Raw genomic sequence first — 20,540 nt, 5'->3', positions numbered from 1 at the left:
CAGAGCATGAAGTTGACTGTGGCTCCAGCTGGGCCACGAACAATGCACCTATCCATGTACGCTGCAGAGGGACCCCCACAGGGCCAGCATCCAAAGGTCATCATTCAGTCACACTTCCTCAAAACAACAATGTGGGTGGGCACACTCCATGTGGGGTCAGAGGACAAATTAGACAAGCTGGCTTTCTCCTAACATGTGGGTCCTGGGGACTGAACTCGGGTCATCAGGCTTCTGGCAAACACCTTTACCCACTGAGCCATACTGCCAGCCCAATCTCTAAATTCCTACTTTTTTTGTAGTGAAGTGCTATTATCAAACCCATGGCCTTTCACATGCTTCCCAAGCACTGAGTGCCACCTCAGCCAGCCCTGGATGTACTTCAGTTGGTTGGGATTGAGATGGTCTCATGAAGCTCAGGCTGGCTTCAATCTCACCATGAAGCTAAATAGGATCCTGAATTCTTTTTTTTTTGTTTTGAGGCAGGATTTCTCCATGTAGACCTGGTTGTTCTGGAACTTGTTCTGTAGACCAAGCTGGCCTTAAACTCATGGAGATCCACCTGCCTCTGCCTCTCAAGTTGGGATTAAAGGCATGCACTACCACTGCCCATCCTGAATTCTTTTTTGTTTTTGTTTTGTTTGGTTTTTCGAGACAGGGTTTCTCTGTGTAGTTTTGGTGCCTGTCCTGTATCTCGCTCTGTAGACCAGGCTGGCCTCGAACACAGAGATCCGCCTGGCTCTGGTGTGGGCCACCACACCCAGCTGTCCCAGCCTGGAGGCAGTCCTCAGAAGTGTAGATACAAACCACTAAAGCAGCAGAAGTGGTAACAAGTATGCAGACGCCATTTATTTGGTCCATAAGTACAGTATATTTGTTGTTTGAGTTTACAAAACATCAAATATAAATAACCTGAAACTGTAACAAATACACAAAAATTGGCTTCTTACACAGACATACCAGGCAGTACAAACTGAAAGTTTGAGTAAATTAACATTGTTTTACATTAATATACACAGTGCCAGGTAACATTTAAAAAACAAGTTTCAATGCATAGCACTTGACACTTCTGTGAGTCTTTCAGGTAAGAGTATGAAAATGGTTAGATCTAGGCTAAAAATAACTCTTCTCTAGCCAAAAATAAAGGCATAATATTTATAACCAGGTCTCAGCGTTCCTACCCCACACAGTATCTTCCACTAGGAAATGACAGCTAAGGCTATGTACAGGGAAGCAACATGCACCGTCCTCTCAGCTCCTCACTGGCCCACCCGGCTTTGTTCACAGGGTCTCGAACACTACTCCTACATCAACATAGCAACGCAGTCTCTAAGTCTTAGCAATGGATGCTTTCACAGGAGCGGAACCAAAGCCACCGCAGCCCGTGCTTTCCCTCTGCAGCAAAGGACAAAACCTTCCGCTCGACCAGGTCAAGGGCCAGGAGTCTGCTCAGTCTAGCGCGATGATGTCATCAAGGTCTTCCGTGGGCTCCAGGCGGGACCTCTTGGCACCGGCACCCCCAGTCTCGTCCAGTTTCCGCTTGCGGGCCCTCTCGTCCTCGCTGCTGCCGTCGGTGGCGCTATTGGAAGGGCCTTCTTCGTCTGAATCAACTATGAGCACATCGTCTTGCTCTAGTGCTTATTTCGGAAACAATGCAAAGAGCGGTGAAGTGTGGGAGACAGCAGCCGCTCTCCAAGGCCTCCTCACTCTGACTGGAAGCCACCCTCACTGGCCACCCCCAGGGACTGTGTCTCCAGTGTTCCGTGTAACAAGCACGTCTACTTTTAGAAGGTGCTACCGGGGAACCAACCCTGGGCCAACTCCCATTTTTTCCCAAGCAAAACAAACAATTGTGACTAGCATGTAATTCAAATGCACCATCATGCCTCCTGAGTCTCCGCTGAGAAGGGGAGGGCACCCTAACAGAAAACAGAGCAGCAACAGCAACAAAGGCACTTACAGCCGCCAGGGACTGCTCTGAGCACTGTGCACAAACTCATCTACTCACCCTATAAAGAAGACAACATTATTACCCCACTTCCAGAGAGGAAACCGAGGGACAGAGATGGACTAGGTCACAAAACGTGCTCAGGGTTCAAACTCCAAGACCCCCACACTTGTGATCTTTAGTCGTACCCCCTCCCCCTCAAAAAAGCCCCAATATTCCCCATATCGCCTTCAAAACCCACCACAACAGAGGGTCAGCATTACAATACTTCAGTTGTGGGGAGGGAGAGCGGGCCAGCCAAGAGGGCCATGTTCCACAGCCTCATCCTCAGAGGATGCTACAGCCCAGAGCAGACATTCTAAGAGACACCCAAAGACCGGGTCAAATGGATGGAAACAGAGGTAAAAACTGTTAACCTTCAGTTTCCTGAACACACACACCAAAAAAAAAAAGGAGAGGATGTCAGAAGGTAACAGTCCAACCAGAGCAGCGAAGGGTCGGACCCTGAGATCGCTCTTCAGTGGGCTCTGCTTAGGAGCTCCGCCTACCTGGAAGTCACACCCACCCTCCAAGCACCTGCTCAAAGAGCCAGATGTGTGATTTGAGACGTCCAAATCAAACAGGCAGTTGGCAGTTTAGACAGTGAGCCAGGAAGTAAGTCCACAGCCTGCCGTGAGCGCGACTGGGGGGAGTCAGAAAACCATCCCATTCCCTCTACCCAAACCCCCAGCCTTAAAGGTCTTCACAGCTCATAAAACTCAAGTTCATCATACAATCAATTCCAAATCAGCTCAGCGACAGTGTCTCAAGTCTTCTGGCTGGAGGGACTCACCTGTGGAGGTGGAAGGCTGGGCACCGTCGTCACTGCCGTTGGCGATGCTTTTGGCAGCATCTTCCGCTTGTTTGGGCCCTACTTTTTCTGGGGCATCACCAACAACCTCAAACTCAACATCCTTTCCTAGATCTTCACTGTAAGAGAGAGTCAGGCTGTGAGCCAGGGATGCAAGCTCACAAGGTAAGGACCGGAGCCTCCCTCACAGCCCGGCGTGCACTGCACCCCAGAAGGTTCTCATTCTCACAACACTCGTGAAAAAGACCACAGAGCAGAGCTTTTCTGATTCAAACGGTAAAGGCTGGTTTTCCTTTGTGTCGCTAACAATTCTGCAGCCCAGCAACTCGGAGACGTCCTTTTTTCCAGCTGCTACACCAAAGAGCCTTCACTCCATTTGTGACCTGATCTCTGTTCTGGGAACAGGGTTATGTGGTTCCCGGATTTCCCCACCTTTATAGGTAACTCCCCACTTTCATACATGGGAGTTCATGTGTCAGGGTGAACAGAGGGCGCACATCTTTAAAGGCAGTTCTGTCCCGAGACTTAAACACAAGGTAAGTAAGCCAGGCACAAACCTTCACCCTGGCCCTGCTCCTCCTTCAGACACTTGAACAGTCCTGTCCTTTCCTGTGGTTTTCTGTCACAAGTAACACAAGCTTGCCTGCCACTGTCACCTAGCTGGTGTCCCAAGGAGGCCAGAGACAGCACACACTGACATCTAGCCCTGAGTCCATTATGCAACTGTAGAATCTACAGTGCCAACACCACACTTTGTTATAAAGTTTGTTAGAAAGTGATGTCGGTCTTCCAGGACTCACAGGCATGTTCACTTCAACGGGGCTGCAGAGACGGCTCAGCAGTTAAGAGCACGCACTGGCTGCTCTTCCAGAACCCGTTCTTCTCCTAGCACCCCGGTGGCAGCTCACAGCCACCTGTAACCTTAGTTCCAGGGGATCCAATGCCGTGTTTGTCACTGCATGCGCGCGTGTGCACACACAGAGACAAAACATTCCCACACACGTAAAATTAAAAACGAGACTCAACTTCAGCCAGCTGAAGCCAGTCTGCTCTGACTCCCACATGTACTGTCATGGTGCGTGTGAATAGGTACACACACACCCACTCACACTCTCATGTACACACAAAATAAATGTAATCTTAAAATGTAAAAAAGAAAAACATCAAGATCTTACTACAGCTGAATTATGAAAATAAATTTACCTTACAAATGGCCTCAAAAGTTGATTACTAATTTATACCTAAGATTGAAACATGTTAACTTATTCAGTGACTGCTCCTCACAGCACACACGTGGAGCTCAGCAGACCTGAGGGTGGGCTCTCCCCTTTCTCCACTGAGTCTGGGGAACCGAACCCAGGCCCGCCAGCACCCTCGCCTGAGCACCTTGCGGGCACCCCATCTGTCCAAAGCCTGACGGTCAGCCATCCTCTAAGCCTTCAGTTTTTCATCCTGAAACAGTTTTGTTGTGAACCCCAGCATTTTCCTGCAGCTAGAGCCCCATGACCTCCGCGGTCAGGTCAAGCAGACCCTGTGCAGCTCTCCTGAGCTCCCCTCTGCTCCCGTGCCCTCGTGTTTCTTGCCCCCAGCACCACAGTTCCTACCTATGAAGAATGTTGATCAGTAAAGTGTAGTCCTGAAGGAAGTCGTCTGCTTGAAGCCGGCTGCCATTTCTAATGCCAAAATCAGACAACTTCTTGGGGTTATTAGCTAGATGTGAACAGAATGGGGGTGCCTTAATTAGGTCTTCACAGTGCAGGCAGGTAGGTTAACTCTTAAAAAGCACACTCCATTATGGCATCACTGTGTCGTCGTCCCCCCCCCCCAATGGCATTCTCAAATCCTGACCCACAGTACCCAAAAAAAGTGACTGCATTTGAAGATACAGCTTTGTACAAGTGATAACAAGTTAAAAATAGTCTTTCACATGCCTGTAACCCTAGCACTTGGGAGGTGGAGGTGGGGGATCAAAAGGCCAAGGTTATTTTTTGAGCTAGCCCGAGCTACACAAGACTCTTATTTAAACAAATAAAGCCGTCCCTATAGAAGTCTGGCCCCCAGAGATCAGGGATGCACATCTCTTAAGAAAGCCCACGTGAAGACACAACAAGGAGAGGAGGCCTGGGGCAAAGCTTCTGACGGGTCAGAGCTCCAGGCTGTGGGACTTACAGTCCTAAGTGTGCTGGTAGGCACTAGGAATTCAGCACTTCAAGGAGTGAACAAGAAGGACCCACAACAACCTCCCATTCAGAGCACACTGATTTAAACCAGACTCCCTAAATGGCCAACCAACAGACACCTCTACACATGGCCTAATATCTCAAATGATTTCTCAACAAGCAAAACTACTACCAACATGAATCCTGATTTTTTTTTTCTTCTTTAAATATAGGTCTTGCTCTATAGACCAGGCTGGCCTCAAACTCAGAGATCCTTCCGCCTCTGCCTAATGAGTGCATGATTAAGGTGTGTGCTCCATGCCTCAGATTTACCCTGTAGCTAACTTAAGATGGGCCTTGAACTTCTGATCCTCCTGCTTCTTCTCCCCTTTAAGGACAGGGACAGGTGTGTGCCACCACATCTGGTTCATGCATGCTAAGCTGGCACCCTGCCATCTGACTGCATTCCTGCTCCTGACAGGAAATCTCAACACAGTTTATAACAAAGCTGGAAAGCAGTTCAGTGGTGGAAGGCTGACCTAGCTAGCAGATACAGTGCTGCTGGAATTTCAACCTGGGGGTAGGGGTAGGAAAGCTCCATCTACCAAGAGCTTGCCATTCATTTTGGTTTTTTTTCGATACAGGGTGTCTCTGTGTAACAGGACAGCCCTAGCTGTCCTGGAACTCTGAGATCCCCCTGCCTCTGCCTCCTGAGTGCTGGAAGTAAAGGTGTGCGCCCCCACCACCTGGCCTGACCTAGCCACTCCGGAATAAAAAGACTTTTATTATACAATCCCCAGGATGGCTAACAGCCTGAAGAGCACACTCACCAGCAACCTAGCCCCAGGGCCCACGATACGGACAGTGCGTCCTTGGAAATGAACCACGGTATTACAATGTGTAAAAAGCCACGATCTGTGCACTGGCACACCAACAACCCCCGAGGACCCCAACTCCGGAAAGCCTCCAGATGTGGAGCTGCGGGGATAAGCAGCACCCTGGGAGAACTCCCCAAGTGCCCCGCTGCCACTGTGATGGCAGACACCACACAGGCAAGACAAGAGCCAGCTCAGCCCTCCTCAGGCAGCCGCCCCGGAGAGGAGGAGCAAGCCTGGTACCTTCTGTCTCTCCCTCCTCCGAAGAGATCAGGATTGTTCCTTTCCCATCTTCAATCTGGACATCCGGTGCCACCATAGCAAACTTCTCTTTCACTATCTAAAAAGGGAAAATTAAATATTAACTCATGCAGGTCATTGAAGACCATAAGAATATTGCTTTTCTATACAGGTTTACCTTTTCATCAGAGAGGGTTCAAGTTATTCTTCAAAACGTGAGTACTGTGTGTATGCGGTATCTAGGTGAGTGTGCACGCACAAGTGCCACAGCACACAGGTATAGGCCATATAAAAGGTTTGGAATTGGGTCCCTCCTTCCACCGAGGGACTTGGGTCGTCAGGTCTGTCTGACCCACTGAGTGTCTGTCTCTCTGGCCTGTTGTCCTTTACTATTCTCTCTGCTTCTGGCAGCAGGAAACCCAGGGGTTGCCTACAGATGCAGCCTGAGGACCTGGAGACGCTCTCCTCTCTGCCCCCTGCAGATTAGGCTTGGGCAGAGTATCTGACACATTTCCCCTCAGTCTCCAAGTCCACCCTGTCATGGAAGGTGTTAGACAGGAAAATGCCTAATTGGATAACTTTTCTGTCCCAAACATCTCCCTTACCTTCCAAGACGCAACTTAAGTGGCAATAGTGTTAATCCTACCTGCTCCTAAAAACGGCAGCTCTCTCTACAAGTGTAGCCCCACACTCAGGAGTCCTTTCAGCTCCACAGCAAATACCAACAACAACTACGTCATAGGAAAGAGCATCACACACACATTCTTCAAGATGAAGTTACTCCAGAGTTTTTGTTCGGAAAGAAACAGGGCACACCCAGCCTTAGCCAGGTATTATGCATTCGATCTGTTCACCACCACCATTACCACCACCACCACTACCACCAGCACCACCACCAGCAGCAGCAGCAGCAACAGCAGCAGCAGGACAACTGAGGGACTGCTGTTTGTCAGAAATACCGACTTTCCCCACTGTCCATCTGCTGCCCAGCTAGGATCCACACTCCAGCCAAGCACACCACCCTTCCCAGGACGAGACACACATCCTGGAAGCAGACTCAAGAGGCCAGTGGGAACCTGGATTGCCAAGCCATCCAGGAGCGGCACTGCTCACTCTGCAGCCAGGGCTTTCCAGGGCAAGAATCTGATGTCAAGCTGGTCATGGCCACACTGGAAAGGGTGACCTCCATCCTCGGCTCATTCAAAAGGAAACAGAACCAGCCCTTGTACTTGCCTTATCCTGTAAGGTGAGGACAGTCACTCTGTGGACATTCAGCCGCACGGTCACCTCGGGCTTGCTGGCACAGACATAACAGCTGCTGTTGGGAGGGTCCAGTGCGCAGGGCACCAAGAGCTTTTTTCTTGGGTTTGGCTGTTTATTTAAAAAAATCTTCAGAGAAAAACACAAGCAGGAATCAGAAACACTGCATTTCCACTTTATATACAGATGAATCTAGAACCTCCCCCACTGGGTTTCTCTGTGTGGCTCTGGCTGTCCTGGAACACACTCTAGACCAGGCTGGCCTCCAACTCAGAGATCTGCCTGGCTCTATCTCTCAGGTGCTGGGACTGAAGGCGTTTTTTCTTTCTTTTATTACTTTGTGTAGATGGGTGTTCTCCCTCCACAGGCCTGTGTCCAACACTGTGCATTCAGTCCCCGCAGGAGCCGAAGAGGACCCCGGGTCCTACAGCACTGAAGTGGCAGTTTTAAGATATGCTGTGGGTTCTGGGAATGGAAGCTGGGGCCTCCAGAAGAGCAGCCAGTGCTCTTACTTCCATAAGCTTAATAGCATTGTTCTTAACTCAAGCTGAAACCACAGGAGACATTCAGTTTTCTGTGAAAAATTTATCATTTAAAAGAAAAAATTCTAAGCCGGGTGGTGGTGGCGCACACCTTTAATCCCAGCACTCGGGAGGCAGAGGCAGGTGGATCTCTGTGAGTTCGAGGCCAGCCTGGTCTAAAAAGTGAGTTCTTGGGGCTGGAGAGATGGCTCAGAGGTTAAGAGCACTGACTGCTCTTCCAGAGGTCCTGAGTTCAATTCCCAGCAACCACATGGTGGCTCACAACCATCTGTAATGAGATCTGGTGCCCTCTTCTGTATCCATAATAAATAAAATAAATCTTAAAAAAAAAAAAAAAAAAAAAAAAAGTGAGTTCTAGGAAAGGCGCAAAGCTACACAGAGAAACCCTGTCTCCAAAAACAAAAAAAAAAAAAAAAGGAAAAAGAAAAAATTCGCCGGGCGGTGGTGGCGCACGCCTTTAATCCCAGCACTCGGGAGGCAGAGGCAGGCGGATCTTTGTGAGTTCGAGGCCAGCCTGGGCTACCAAGTGAGTTCCAGGAAAGGCGCAAAGCTACACAGAGAAACCCTGTCTCGAAAAACCAAAAAAAAAAAAAAAAAAAAAAGAAAAAATTCTTAAAAGTTAAAAACCCAGCATACTAAATTAAAGTAAATAAAAAGAAAACTGAATCAAGTTGGGTGTGGTGTGGGAATGCACATGCTCTCAGGGCCTGTTCAAGTCATCCTCAGCTACACAGTGAGCTCAAGGCCAGCCTCGGCAACATCAGTCTCAAAATTCCAAAAGCATTTTTTAGTTCAATTCCCAGCACAGTTAATGTATTTCTTATAAAATTACTCTTAGAAGAAGGTTAAATAACTGGGTGTAGTGGTACAATACGCCTTTAATCTCACAACTCAGGAGGCAGAGGCAGGTGGATCCCTGTGAGTTCAAGGCCAGCCTGGTCCCTATAATGAGTTCCAGATCAGCCAGAGCAACACAGTGAGGAACCACCTCAAAAGCCAAAACTAAACAAACGAAAGTACTCACGGTTCTACACTGGTCTATTTTTCCAGATAAAATCTTCAGTCCTTCCAAGACGATCAAGCCGGCAATCACTGCATTCGTAGTGGCGATAGCAGGAATGATGTTCCCCGCCATTGCTAGAGGACAGAAAGACAAACAGGGTCAGTCGTCTAAACAGAAAACTCTGCATGGGTTTGTTGATGATACAACCAAAGTACAAACAACTTACATTTTATATCAAATCTGCTCTTCATATTCATGCTGAAAATGTGCATCCTGAGGTTTGCAGCAGAAGTGACAAAATCCATTGCTGGTGGGTCGTCCTGCCAGGAACACAAATCACAAGGCCAATCAAAGCCATTTCACTGCGTTACCTTCCAATCAGCCATATTTGCACATCTGTAACGTGCAGACACACAGCCAGAACAAGGGGTGTTTTGCTCCAGAGGCGGGGCAGCTGTGGTCGGCCCCACAGGAAGTAGCATGGAGGCTGACTGTGTAGGGAAAGGGGCTCATCAGGTTCTCCAGTCCAGGAGGAGTCTGCCAAGAACACTAACCACCACCATGCCTGCTAGGAAAGCATTCCCGCTTAAACAAATGCACTGGTGAATTGGAAGGATGGCCCAGTGGTCAGTTAGAAGCACTTGCAGCCCTTACAAAGAACCAGAGTTCAGTTCCCAGCATCCATGTTTCAGGAGACTCAATCCTGTCTTACCCATGTGCAAGCACAACAATTATACACATGAAACAAAAAGTAAAAGCATCTTTGAAAAACAAAACCAAATGCACAGAGGCTATGTGTACAGCTAAACACATTTTTCATTGAAGGAAGCTCTTTCTGGGCCCATTAGTAGTGAGGTTGCTAGACACACAGAGAATCTAGGCAAGGACAAGCTGTTTAGCCTTGCTGAATCTCTGCTAAGTCCCGGCAGCAAGGCCTTTCCCAGATGTGGCTGTGAACTCACAGGCTGTAGGTCTCTTTAGTGTGTAAAGCTGGGGCTGAACAGATAACCCCGTGTGCAGTGTTTGAGGACAGGGTTTCTCTGTGTATCCCTGTCCTGTATTTCCCAGAACTCACTTAGTAGACCAGGTTGGCCTGGAGAACTCAGATTTGCCTGCTGCCTATTCCTCCTGTGTGCTGGGATTAAAGGCATGCATTAACATGCCCAGCTTAGAGCCGTAGGGCCATTTCCCCACGAGTAATGAAGAGCCCAGAGGTGGCTTCTGCCATATACAGCACATGCTCTTGAGTGAAGCAAAGGCTGCAAGAGCTTGGCCTCAGCTTCTCACCTACCCAGTTCAAACCCAAAAGCAAAATGCTACTCCCCGGCCTGATGGTCTCTCTTTTTTCTTTTTTGATAGGGTCTCACTACATATCCCTGTCTATCCTGGACCTACTATGTAACTCAGCCTGGCCTCGAACTCACAAAGACCCACCTGCCTCTGCTTCCCAAGCACTGGGACTAAAGGTGTGAGCCATCATGTCTGGCCGTCCACTCCTATTTTGGTAAGTTCTTGAGTGAGAAGTGGCTGCCTTGCTCTGTAAAATGCCTTTATTCTTTCCTTTTTCACTTTTTTCAAGACAGGATTTGCTGTCGTCCCCCCACCCCAATGTTGGGATTAAAGGTGTGTGCCACCATGCCCAGCTAAATGCCTTTATTCTTAAAGAAATGGCTTGTGGGGCTGGAGAGATGGCTCAGAGGTTAGAGCACTGGCTGCTCTTCAGAGGTCCTGAGTTCAATTCCCAGCACCCACACGGTGGCTCACAGTTGTCTGTAATGAGATCTGATGCCCTCTTCTGGTGTGCATGAAGACAGAGCACTCATCTACATAAAATACATGAATAACAAAACAACCCAAACCACCCATCTCTCAGGAACTGGCTGAAGGCAGCAGTGTTCAGGTCCAAGAGCGCCTTATTTGGCCCCAGTGAACAAATAGAATCTTTCCAAATTGCTAGAATAACAACAAAGAAAATATTTTAAAACCTACCATTTATATCACACAAACCAAGAGACTAGTGTTTATAAGAATTTCAAAAATCTAAATCTACCAGCTTTGTGTTAGATATCTGATTCAACCAAAGTTTCAACGTTTGTGCACATAGTTATCTGAGGATTCTAAAACTGGCCAATCACTTCTCCTCACTTTGAAACCCACAGCACATCTTTCCTTTCGTTCCCCTGCTGGGGATGAACCCCAGGGCCCCAGGCATGGCAGGCAAGTGAGCATCCCAGTAAAGAGCCGCAGACACATCTCAGGTCTCAGTGGAGTGCTGGCACAATAGGAATAAACAAACTTTGTCACACAATCAATTTTACCGTCAATTCAAATGCCAGTTAAACACAGTGAACTTCTAATACAATTTCAACCTTAGCAACAAATGCATCTTCCTGGGAATGCAGCCCGAATGGAGAGCAGCCTTCTGGCAAACGAGAGGCCGAGTTCAATCTCCAGCACTACATAACTGACGGGGAGGAAGCAAGGTCAGGAGGTCAAGGTCACCCCCAGCAACAGAGGGAGACTGAGGCTAGCTTGCACTAGAGACCCTGTCTCAGACACTCTACAGGCTAGGACGACCTCAAACATGATGATTTACCTCAGCCTCCCAAGTGCTCGAACTACAGATGTGGGCCAAGCCTGGCTTTGCTCTCCCAGGCTTCTGAAAGAAAACTCTATCCATTTCAACAGAAAGGCAATCTCAGAACTGAATACGACAGCACATGCTTTCAACTGTTAAGGAGAGCCTGAGCCACACAATGCTCAACTAGCGTTGACAAGGGCTTAGACTCAGTCTGGGGGGGGGGGGGGCCGCGCGGGGGGATGGGACGTAGACAATTTTTACTATTTTTAAGGTCAAATCAGGCAGATGAGCTGCTGCCTCCAAAAGCAGAGGACTTTCTATCTGTTTTTCTAACTCAGACATCCCACTGGGATAACTCAGTTTCTAGTCAATATAACACAAGCCACGAGTGCATTACTAGAAGCATAGAAAATTCATATTCTAATACACAACCGAAGAGGAAAACATTCAAACAAGGCAAGCAACACCCCAAGTTGCCAGCCTCTTACAGCACAGGAACCATGAGTGAGATATGTGAGTGACTGACACATTTCAAAACAAACCTTATCCCATATGAGCTCAGCTCCATCTCCCTTTTCTGCTAAATGAACTCTCAGAGTCTCGATGCTTTTGGAAAACAGACTTGCATAGCTCTTCACATCGAGAACCTGCTGGTCTTTCAAACCCAACTGGGGCTCGTTTTGTTGATCAGATGCATCGGCTTCTCCTCCTAAAAGAGTAAGAATAGTTGTTCCACACCTCACTCTACCCTGGTCTATGATAGATTCACCTGCTGGCCATTGAGATGTGACAAAAAGAAACAAACTCTACTGGGTGGTTACCACGACCAGGGTGTGTGCAGGGAAACCGCTGAAGCAGGGACTGCCTGAGACCATGTCAGGATCTCCTGCTCTTTGTTGGAATATTCAAGAACATAATGACAGGGCTGGAGAGAAGCTGGCAGCTAAGTGAACTGGCTGCTCTCCCAGACAACCCAACACTCACTTCTGGCCTTGGTGGGAACCTACACCCATGTGCACACACCCATAGAGTGGAAAGGTAAACATGAAAGAAAAAGGTAAAAATCACATTTTGCCTGAGCTGTCAGCCATGCTTCCATTTGCCCAACTTTACAATGTCACTGCTGAGTGCCGCTACGTGTCACTCCAGGGACCTTTAAAGTTCAATCTTGCTGTGAGCTGCAGCATAGTTCAGATAAAAACACAGCATGCCAGTGAGAAAGTCATCGTTTGTACAACTGGTTTTTTTTAAAAGATTTATTTATTTATTATGTATACAGTATGTATGACTGCAGGCCAGAAGAGGGCACCAGATCTCATTACAGATGGTTGTGAGCCACCATGTGGTTGCTGGGAATTGAACTCAGGACCTCTGGAAGAGCAGTCAGTGCTCTTAACCTCTGGGCCATCTCTCCAGCCCTGTACACCTGTTTTATTTCTTTGACTATAAATTTAAAAGATATATTTCTAAGTTAAATCTTAAAGAAATAATCTCAGGAGTACAAAGGCAGATTTGTACATATACCCACAACACTTTCAGGAATATTGAAATCACAATTTCCTAATCATTGACAGTTTAAAAAAAAATACAAAGAGAGAGAAAAACAGCCAGCTTATAAAAGCAGGACTACAGCTCCTGCTCTGGGGTGTTGTATCTAATGACTTTTCTCTTTATAATCAGCCCAACCAAACACATACACGCTTTAGCTGACAGCATCCCATGGTATGTGAAGGACTAGCTGCATATTCTCTCTCTCTCTCTCTCTCTCTCTCTCTCTCTCTCTCTCTCTCTCTCTCTCTCTCTCTCTCTCTCTCTTTCTCCCTCCCTCCCTCCCTCCCCCCCTCCCTCCCTCCCCCCATCCCCATCTCCTCTCTTGACAGGGTTTCTCTGTGTAGAACCCTGGCCGTCCAGGACCTCACTCTGTAGACCAGGCTGGCCTCAAACTCACAGAGATCCCCCTGCCTCTGCCTCCCGAGTGCTGGCATTGAAGGCGTGCGCCGCCACCGCCGCCACCACCAGTGACTAGCTGCACTGTTTACCTTGACTCTGCACTTCCGCCCAGTCCAGTGGAACTGGAGGTTTCCTCTTGCGCCAGAGTTTGTCCATTGTCAGCAGATACCTAATATCATCTTTAAAAAGCTGAAATAAACAAATCCCATGAGTCCTTTAGAGCCCAAGTTCATTACAAACAGATCAAATTTTGTTGAGTTACTATAATTATACCGTGAAAGTAAGTTTAAAGGCATGGCATACATAGGCAGAGTAACAATTTTCAACACCACCATAAATGTTCAAATATGTGGAGAATGCAGGGCAATGTCACTCTCAGCTCTGCCGACCACCCAGGCCCTCCTACCACCCCCCAAACCACAAATCAGTCTGAGACAGTGACACAAACTAAATCGCTCAGTAAACACACCAGTACTCATCTACAAAACAACACAACACACCAGCACCCGTCTCCAAAACAACAACACATACCAGCACCCGTCTCCAAACAACAACACCACACACCAGCACCTGTCTACAAACAACAACACCACACACCAGCACCCGTCTACAAACAACACCACCACACACCAGCACCTGTCTACAAACACCACACACCAGCACCCGTCTACAAACAACACCACACACCAGCACCCGTCTACAAACAACAACACACACCAGCACCTGTCTACAAAACAACACCACACACCAGTACCCGTCTACAAAACAACACCACCACACACCAGTACCCGTCTACAAAACAAATAACAAAACACACCAGCACCCGTCTCCAAAACAAACAACAACAAAAGACACCAGCTCTACTTGAATGCAATCCAGTTTCTCAATACTGTTTTTGAAATACTATGTGCTTAGAGGTTCTGTGTTCCATTTCTGCCCCTTTCATTTTGGGGTTGGGGTTAGTAAACATCTTGAAGTTATAAAGAGTCAATAAGAGCTGCGAGGCAGTGGTGGCCCACATCTGTAATCCCAGCACTCAGGAGACAGAGTCAGGCAAATCTACAGAGTAAGTTCCAGGACAGCCAGAGCCACACAGAGAAACCTGTCTCAAACCTCCATTTCCAACACCCATCTAAAAAACCAAAACCAAACCAAAACTCCCTGGTTCACAAAGTTGAGCTTTGGTGCTATCAATAATCTGGTTTGGTCAGTTCCCTATCTGGGGCAAACTGATGTTTCTGTCTCCCTCAGAACAGTATCATGTAACAATTTGGAACCCACGTAAAGGTAGAAGGACAAAACTCCACAAAGTTGTCCTCTGATCTCCATATGAGCACCATGGCATATGTGTGTACCCTTCTAAATACATTACATTAAAACAAACAAACATGTTGTAAAATAATAATAATAATAAAAAAAAACAAACAAACAAACAAACAGTAAACCTAACCTTGGTGAAAAGTTTAACTGGATCATATCCGGTTGACTTAGCCCATTCCTTAGTGGAAATACGCTTAATGTCTCCATCTTCATTAGAAGCTCTGGCTCTGGCTTCAGCTTCTGTTGGCTCCCCTAGAAAACAAGCATCGTATTTCCATGTACACTTACATTCTCACCTGAGGCAGTCACTCAATGGAAGGCAGCTTTAGGTAACACACTCAGATAACAGGACACTAACATGAGGACCAGTGTGGTTTTGGTTTGTTTGTACCACCACTGCTCTGCGGCCTGAGGTTTTTTCTAATTTAAGTTTTATTTTATATGCACTTGTGGTTTGACTTACATGTATGTATGTACACCAAGTGGCTGACTTGTGCCGATAGAACCCAGAAGATACAAGATCCTTTGGAACTGGAGTTTCAGAAGGTTGTGAACCAACACATGGGTGCTAGGAACTGAAGCCGGGTCCTCTGGAAGAGTAGCCAGTACTCTGATCCCAAGCCATCTCTCCAGCCCTGTGCCTCAGTTTCTAATGGGCACATGTGTAACAGCTAAGAGCACGGCCCTATAGATAGAATAGAGTACTGCTCCCAGCCCTAATGATTACATCTGTGAATGTCTCATCTTGATTCCTTTTCTTTTTTTCTGGAGTTTTCCAGACAGGGTTTCTCTGTGTAACCCTTGCTGTCCTGAAACTCACTTTGTAGACCAGGCTGGCCTCGAACTCAGATATTCACCCCTCTGCTTCCTGAGTGCAGGGATTAAAGGCTCAAGCCATCTTGATTTCCTTTCTTACTAGTGAAAGGGAACTACTCCGTTGTTACAAGGTTTAAAAACATAATGAGGGGATGGGTGTGGTGGCATATACCTTAATCCCAGCACTCTGGGAGAGAGAAGCAGATAGATCTCTCTGCTTTCCAGGACAATGAGGGTCACACAGAAAGATCCTGTCTCAAAAACAAGCAAAAAACCTACCAGCAAACAGCAAACCAACAACTCCCTAAAAGTTGGATGATAGGACTGGACATACATGCAGGCAAAACACCATACACATGAAATGATAAAATATTTTTTCAAAATGCAATGGCACATTAAGCCACACACGACCTCCAGCACATAACAGCAACCACTGCTGCTCCTTACGGCACCACCATTGAATGAACAGAGCAAAGGCAACAGCCACTTACAAGAAGCTTCAGGGTCGGCTCTGTCAGGAGACACTTCCTGATCAGCGTCCTCCTCTCCAAACAGCTGGCTGCAATTTCAGAACAGTGGACGTTTAGGCAAAGGCTTTCGGAACAAATGTGCTTATTTTTCCACAAATATCTCAAGTTCAACAGTCCAAATGCTTAGCAGGGATGTAGTAAACAATCGATGGTTCACAGCCCATACATAATCCTAAGAGTATCCTGTTTGCTCAGGGACAAGGCTAGAGGAGATGCTTGACCATATCTATCAGCTGGGTTTCAAACATTTCAATACTGACACGAGTCAGCAGACAGGCAAGCTTCCTTCTTGAAGATCATGTAACACTAGAAGACACTAACAGGGCACCCTCAGCTGGCTACTCCACAATTATACATCCGCTACACACGCCCAGGTCCCCACCTTAGGAGAATAAGGCACTTTTTACTCTCTCTCTCTCTTTTTTCCCAGAGCTGAGGACCGAACCCAGGGCCTTGCACTTGGCCAGGCAAGCGCTCTACCACTGAGCTAAATCCCCAACCCTGGCACTTTTTACTCTGATGGAAAAGAAAATAATACTAACCTGTTAAGCTAAAGATTCCTCATCAGCCAAGTTACCCTAAAACTGGCTTGCTCTTTCACAGGCAGAGGCGCCCAACCCTTCCTCAGGGAGATGACTTAGCTACCTTGGTAGAAGCCTTTCATGTTCCCCCATAAAGAAGAAAACCCAAAATCAAGAAAACCCCCTCTGGTCATACTGTCTAACCCCAACAATGCTGTCAAAGTTTCACATCCCTCCATACTGCCTGATTGGGTCTTCCATTGAGTGTGACATGTCTACCCATGCTAGTCAGTCAAGTTAGTGTGTGTGGTGGCCAAGGATGAAAAGTGGGGTCTCCATCACTCGGGCAAACACTCCTGCTCACTGAGCTGCATGCTCCATATCTCACACCGCCCTCTGTGGAGGTTTTGCTGTTGCTTATGACAGGGTCTTACTTACTATGTAGTGGAACTCGCTATGTAGACCAGGCTGGCTTCGAATCCAGAGATCCACCTGCCTCTGTCTCGAGTGCTGGTATAGGCATGTACCACCGTGTCCAATTTTTATCACCCATACTTTCACTGATTTTAGGAATACATTTTAGATCCCAAACTTCAGGCAGCTGCAAAGCCGAAGTCTCTCTCCCTAACAGGTGGAACGAGTCACTGCCTATCTTTTGATATCAGTCACACAACTTTCTCACAGCAACTCCCTTCACTGGTAATGCCTTTGATGGCTTAAAAAAACTACTTACTTTTTTTCATTTGCATTGGCATTTTACCTGTACGTATGTCTATGTGAGGGTGTCATGTCAGATCTTGGAGTTAGAGACAGTTGTTAGCTGCCATGTGGGTGCTGGGAATTGAACCCCAGTCCTCTGAAGAGCAGTCAGTGCTCTTAACAAGTGAGCCATGTCTTCAACCCTCTTTCTATGTCTTAAAAAGTTGTTCCCCGGGCTGGAGAGATGGCTCAGAGGTTAAGAGCACCGACTGCTCTTCCAGAGGTCCTGAGTTCAATTCCCAGCAACCACATGGTGGCTCACAACCATCTGTAATCAGATCTGGCGCCCTCTTCTGTATACATGATAAATAAATAAATCTTAAAAAAAAAAAAAAAAAAAGTTGTTCCCAAGGCTGAAGACATGGCTCTGTGGTTAAGAGCACTGGCTGCTCTTCCAGAGAGCCTTGCACTTACCTCCCAGCACCCACATGGGGGAATCTGACCCACTTTTTTGAATGAGGGCATCAGGCATGCACATGGTGCCCATAACATACATGAAGGGAAAACATTTCATATACTTATAAATAAATCTTAAACTAAGACAATGGTTCCTAGACTTATTCCACCCAGATTAACATACATCGCAAAGAAATTTTCCTCACATTGATACCAACTACACTCAAAGATTTAAACTATACTTAAAGATTTTGCCTTAAGGATTTGTTTATTTTGCCGGGCGGTGGCGGTGCACGCCTTTAATCCCAGCACTCGGGAGGCAGAGCCAGACGGATCTCTGTGAGTTCGAGGCCAACCTGGTCTACAGAGCGAGATCCAGGACAGGCACCAAGATCTAGAGTGCTGGGATTAAAAAACAAATGGGTCTTTTGCCTGAATGTATGTCAGCGCACTGCATGTGTTCCTGTGAGGCTGGAAGAGGACACTGGAACCCCTGGTACTAGTTACAGACCTCTGCAACCCCGGCATTTAGGAAGTGGGAAGATCAGGAGTGCATGGTCATCTCCAACTATGTGGCATGCATGTCCCAGGCCAGTCTGGGCTACAGGAGACCCTGTCTCAAGGGGGAAAAAAAAAGGAAGGAGGGAGTGAAGAGAACAAACAGGCTCTTAGGGAACTGTGCAAGTAGTTATGTACTTAGTAAAAAGTGCAGGTACAATTACTCAGATGCACTGTCCTCAAAGAACAGACCTCCATTCCTCGGAGCTGGCTGCCTGGGACTCCCTGCTACACTGTTCAGTGCATATCGGAAAGGGGAGCAAAGCTCAGACACCTCAGCTAGGTTACCGAGGCCGGCACAGCAATAACAGATGATGCTGATAGCATCTGCCCTTGGCGTGTGGGACGAAAAGCATCTTTTTCCTGTTGTCATCCTCTCAATACCCAGTCTCACAAGGAAAACCAGACAAATCCCAACAACAGCAGGTCACTATGCTGACCTGGGCCTGATAACCACAAGGGTCACCCAACACATAGAAAATCTAAGAAACGAACAGCCAAGAGCTAGAGTCACGAGGCGTCCAAGACAGGATCCCAGAGGTGAAAAAGGATATTATGTAAGAGCTACAAAACATCAAGAAAACTTTTTTTGTTTGTTTGTTTGTTTGTTTGTTTTTCAAAACAGGGTTTCTCTGCTCTGTGTGGCCCTGGCTGTCCTAGAACTCACTCTGTAGACCAGGCTGGCCTTGAACTCAGAGATCTGCCTGCCTTTGCCTCCCAAGAGCTGGGATTAAAGATGTGTACCACCAATGCCTAGCAAGAAACTTTCTAGTTACTAACGTTATCAGCATTGGTTCCTTAGTCTTCAAGTATATATCAAATTAATGTAAAATGTTAAAGGGGAAATTGGGCAGTGCACTCCTTTAATCCCAGCACTCAGGAGACAGAGGCAGGAGGACCTCTGTGAGTTCGAGGCCAGCCTGGTATACAGTTCCAGGACAGCCAGGGCTACACAGAGAAACCCTGTCTCTTAAAAACAAGCGTTAAAGGGGATCTGTGCCTGGGAACCCCACTGCTGTGTTAGCACTGTGCTCCCTATCAGCTCTTATTTACTCAGGCCCTTGAGCTGGTAACCAAATTTGACAAATTCTTAGTCCAACCACATTCTTCTCATTCCAGCTGTTTTGTCATCTATGCTGGGGTACACCTCTTCATTTCAAGGAGACTCTAATGCCACCAATGCTCAGAGTTTCTTCATGTAAGTAACCTGTAGCCTTCCTTCTAACTACCATATTCAGGCATCCAGCAAGTTCAAGGATGGTATTTTTCACTATCGTTAGAGTTGGTTGTGGATGGTTAAGGATCCTAACCAGGGCCTTGGGCATACCCGGCCCCACTACAGATTTTAACTCCACTGTGATTTCTTCTTTAGCCAATAGGGTATTTATAAGCATGTTTTCATATTTCCAAATATATATATTTGTACAAATTTAGTTGCATGCCTGTGTCCAATACCAGACTAAACATCCAAAACTTCATCTACAGCATGCAAAGAATGTTGTCACTTAACCCAGGAAACCACTAGAGTCTCTTCACCATATTTAACCATTATAAATATAACCTTTTAAGACCGTTTAAGTAAAAATGACCTCGTGTTCCATGATCAGCTCTGAAAACAAGCCAGGGATACATAACTCTCTTACTTGAACAAATACTTTGCCCAAACGATGCAGTGAATAGGTTCAGAAGGTGTGTTCCGAATCGTACAGCCAGGGAATGTTCTCTGCGTTGGCTTAGGATGACATTCGTAACACTCAGTTACACCCTGTAATGCCAGGGCACAAGAAAGCAGTTATTCCACGGTGGCTATAAGGTAGTGCAATTACAGAAACTTCACTCCTCCTTTACATTCCAACTGAGTTTTATGTTGTCAAGAAAAATTTAAAATATTGGTGACTGCAAAATCCTTACTGTACATATAAAGAATCCAGAATCATAATACAAAGGCTAAATCAAGTGACCACAGTCAAAGCTAGGGTGGAACTCCCAAACAAGGCAAATCCAGAAAGAAAAAGTACCGCAGTACATACACCACCAAGTCAGAGAATTTTCACTTTTGATTTCACCAAGCAACAAAAAACTACAGGGAGCCAGGTGATGCACCCCTCTAAGATCCCAGCACTCAGGCTGGGCAGGACAATCTATCTCTGAGTTGAAGGCCAGCCAGGTCTACAGAGCAGGCTCCAGGACCGCGAGGGTTATATAGAGAAACTCTTGTCTCAAAAAGAAATAAAA

General features: G+C 46.9%; 1 protein-coding gene across 1 annotated transcript in view; it reads right to left on the bottom strand.

Moving 5' to 3' along the window:
* Positions 1 to 824: 824 nt before the first annotated feature.
* The window catches only part of Uba2 (ubiquitin like modifier activating enzyme 2), a 28,029-nt gene continuing 8,313 nt past the window's right edge, over positions 825 to 20,540 (bottom strand). Inside the window, exons 6-17 of the mRNA XM_006984992.4 lie at positions 19,949 to 20,070; positions 16,033 to 16,100; positions 14,856 to 14,977; positions 13,495 to 13,594; positions 11,998 to 12,164; positions 9,101 to 9,194; positions 8,896 to 9,008; positions 7,303 to 7,458; positions 6,073 to 6,169; positions 4,400 to 4,505; positions 2,778 to 2,914; positions 825 to 1,634 (exon numbers count right to left, since the gene is read on the bottom strand). Of these exons, the coding sequence (XP_006985054.1) occupies positions 1,447 to 1,634; positions 2,778 to 2,914; positions 4,400 to 4,505; positions 6,073 to 6,169; positions 7,303 to 7,458; positions 8,896 to 9,008; positions 9,101 to 9,194; positions 11,998 to 12,164; positions 13,495 to 13,594; positions 14,856 to 14,977; positions 16,033 to 16,100; positions 19,949 to 20,070 (1,470 nt within the window). The 3' untranslated portion in view covers positions 825 to 1,446. The remainder of the gene's footprint in view (positions 1,635 to 2,777; positions 2,915 to 4,399; positions 4,506 to 6,072; positions 6,170 to 7,302; positions 7,459 to 8,895; positions 9,009 to 9,100; positions 9,195 to 11,997; positions 12,165 to 13,494; positions 13,595 to 14,855; positions 14,978 to 16,032; positions 16,101 to 19,948; positions 20,071 to 20,540) is intronic.

Source organism: Peromyscus maniculatus, chromosome 1, assembly GCF_049852395.1.
Source record: "Peromyscus maniculatus bairdii isolate BWxNUB_F1_BW_parent chromosome 1, HU_Pman_BW_mat_3.1, whole genome shotgun sequence".
Lineage (NCBI taxonomy): Eukaryota > Metazoa > Chordata > Mammalia > Rodentia > Cricetidae > Peromyscus > Peromyscus maniculatus.
Note: the sequence above shows the minus strand (reverse complement) of the source record. Positions and strands in the feature narration are given on the sequence as shown.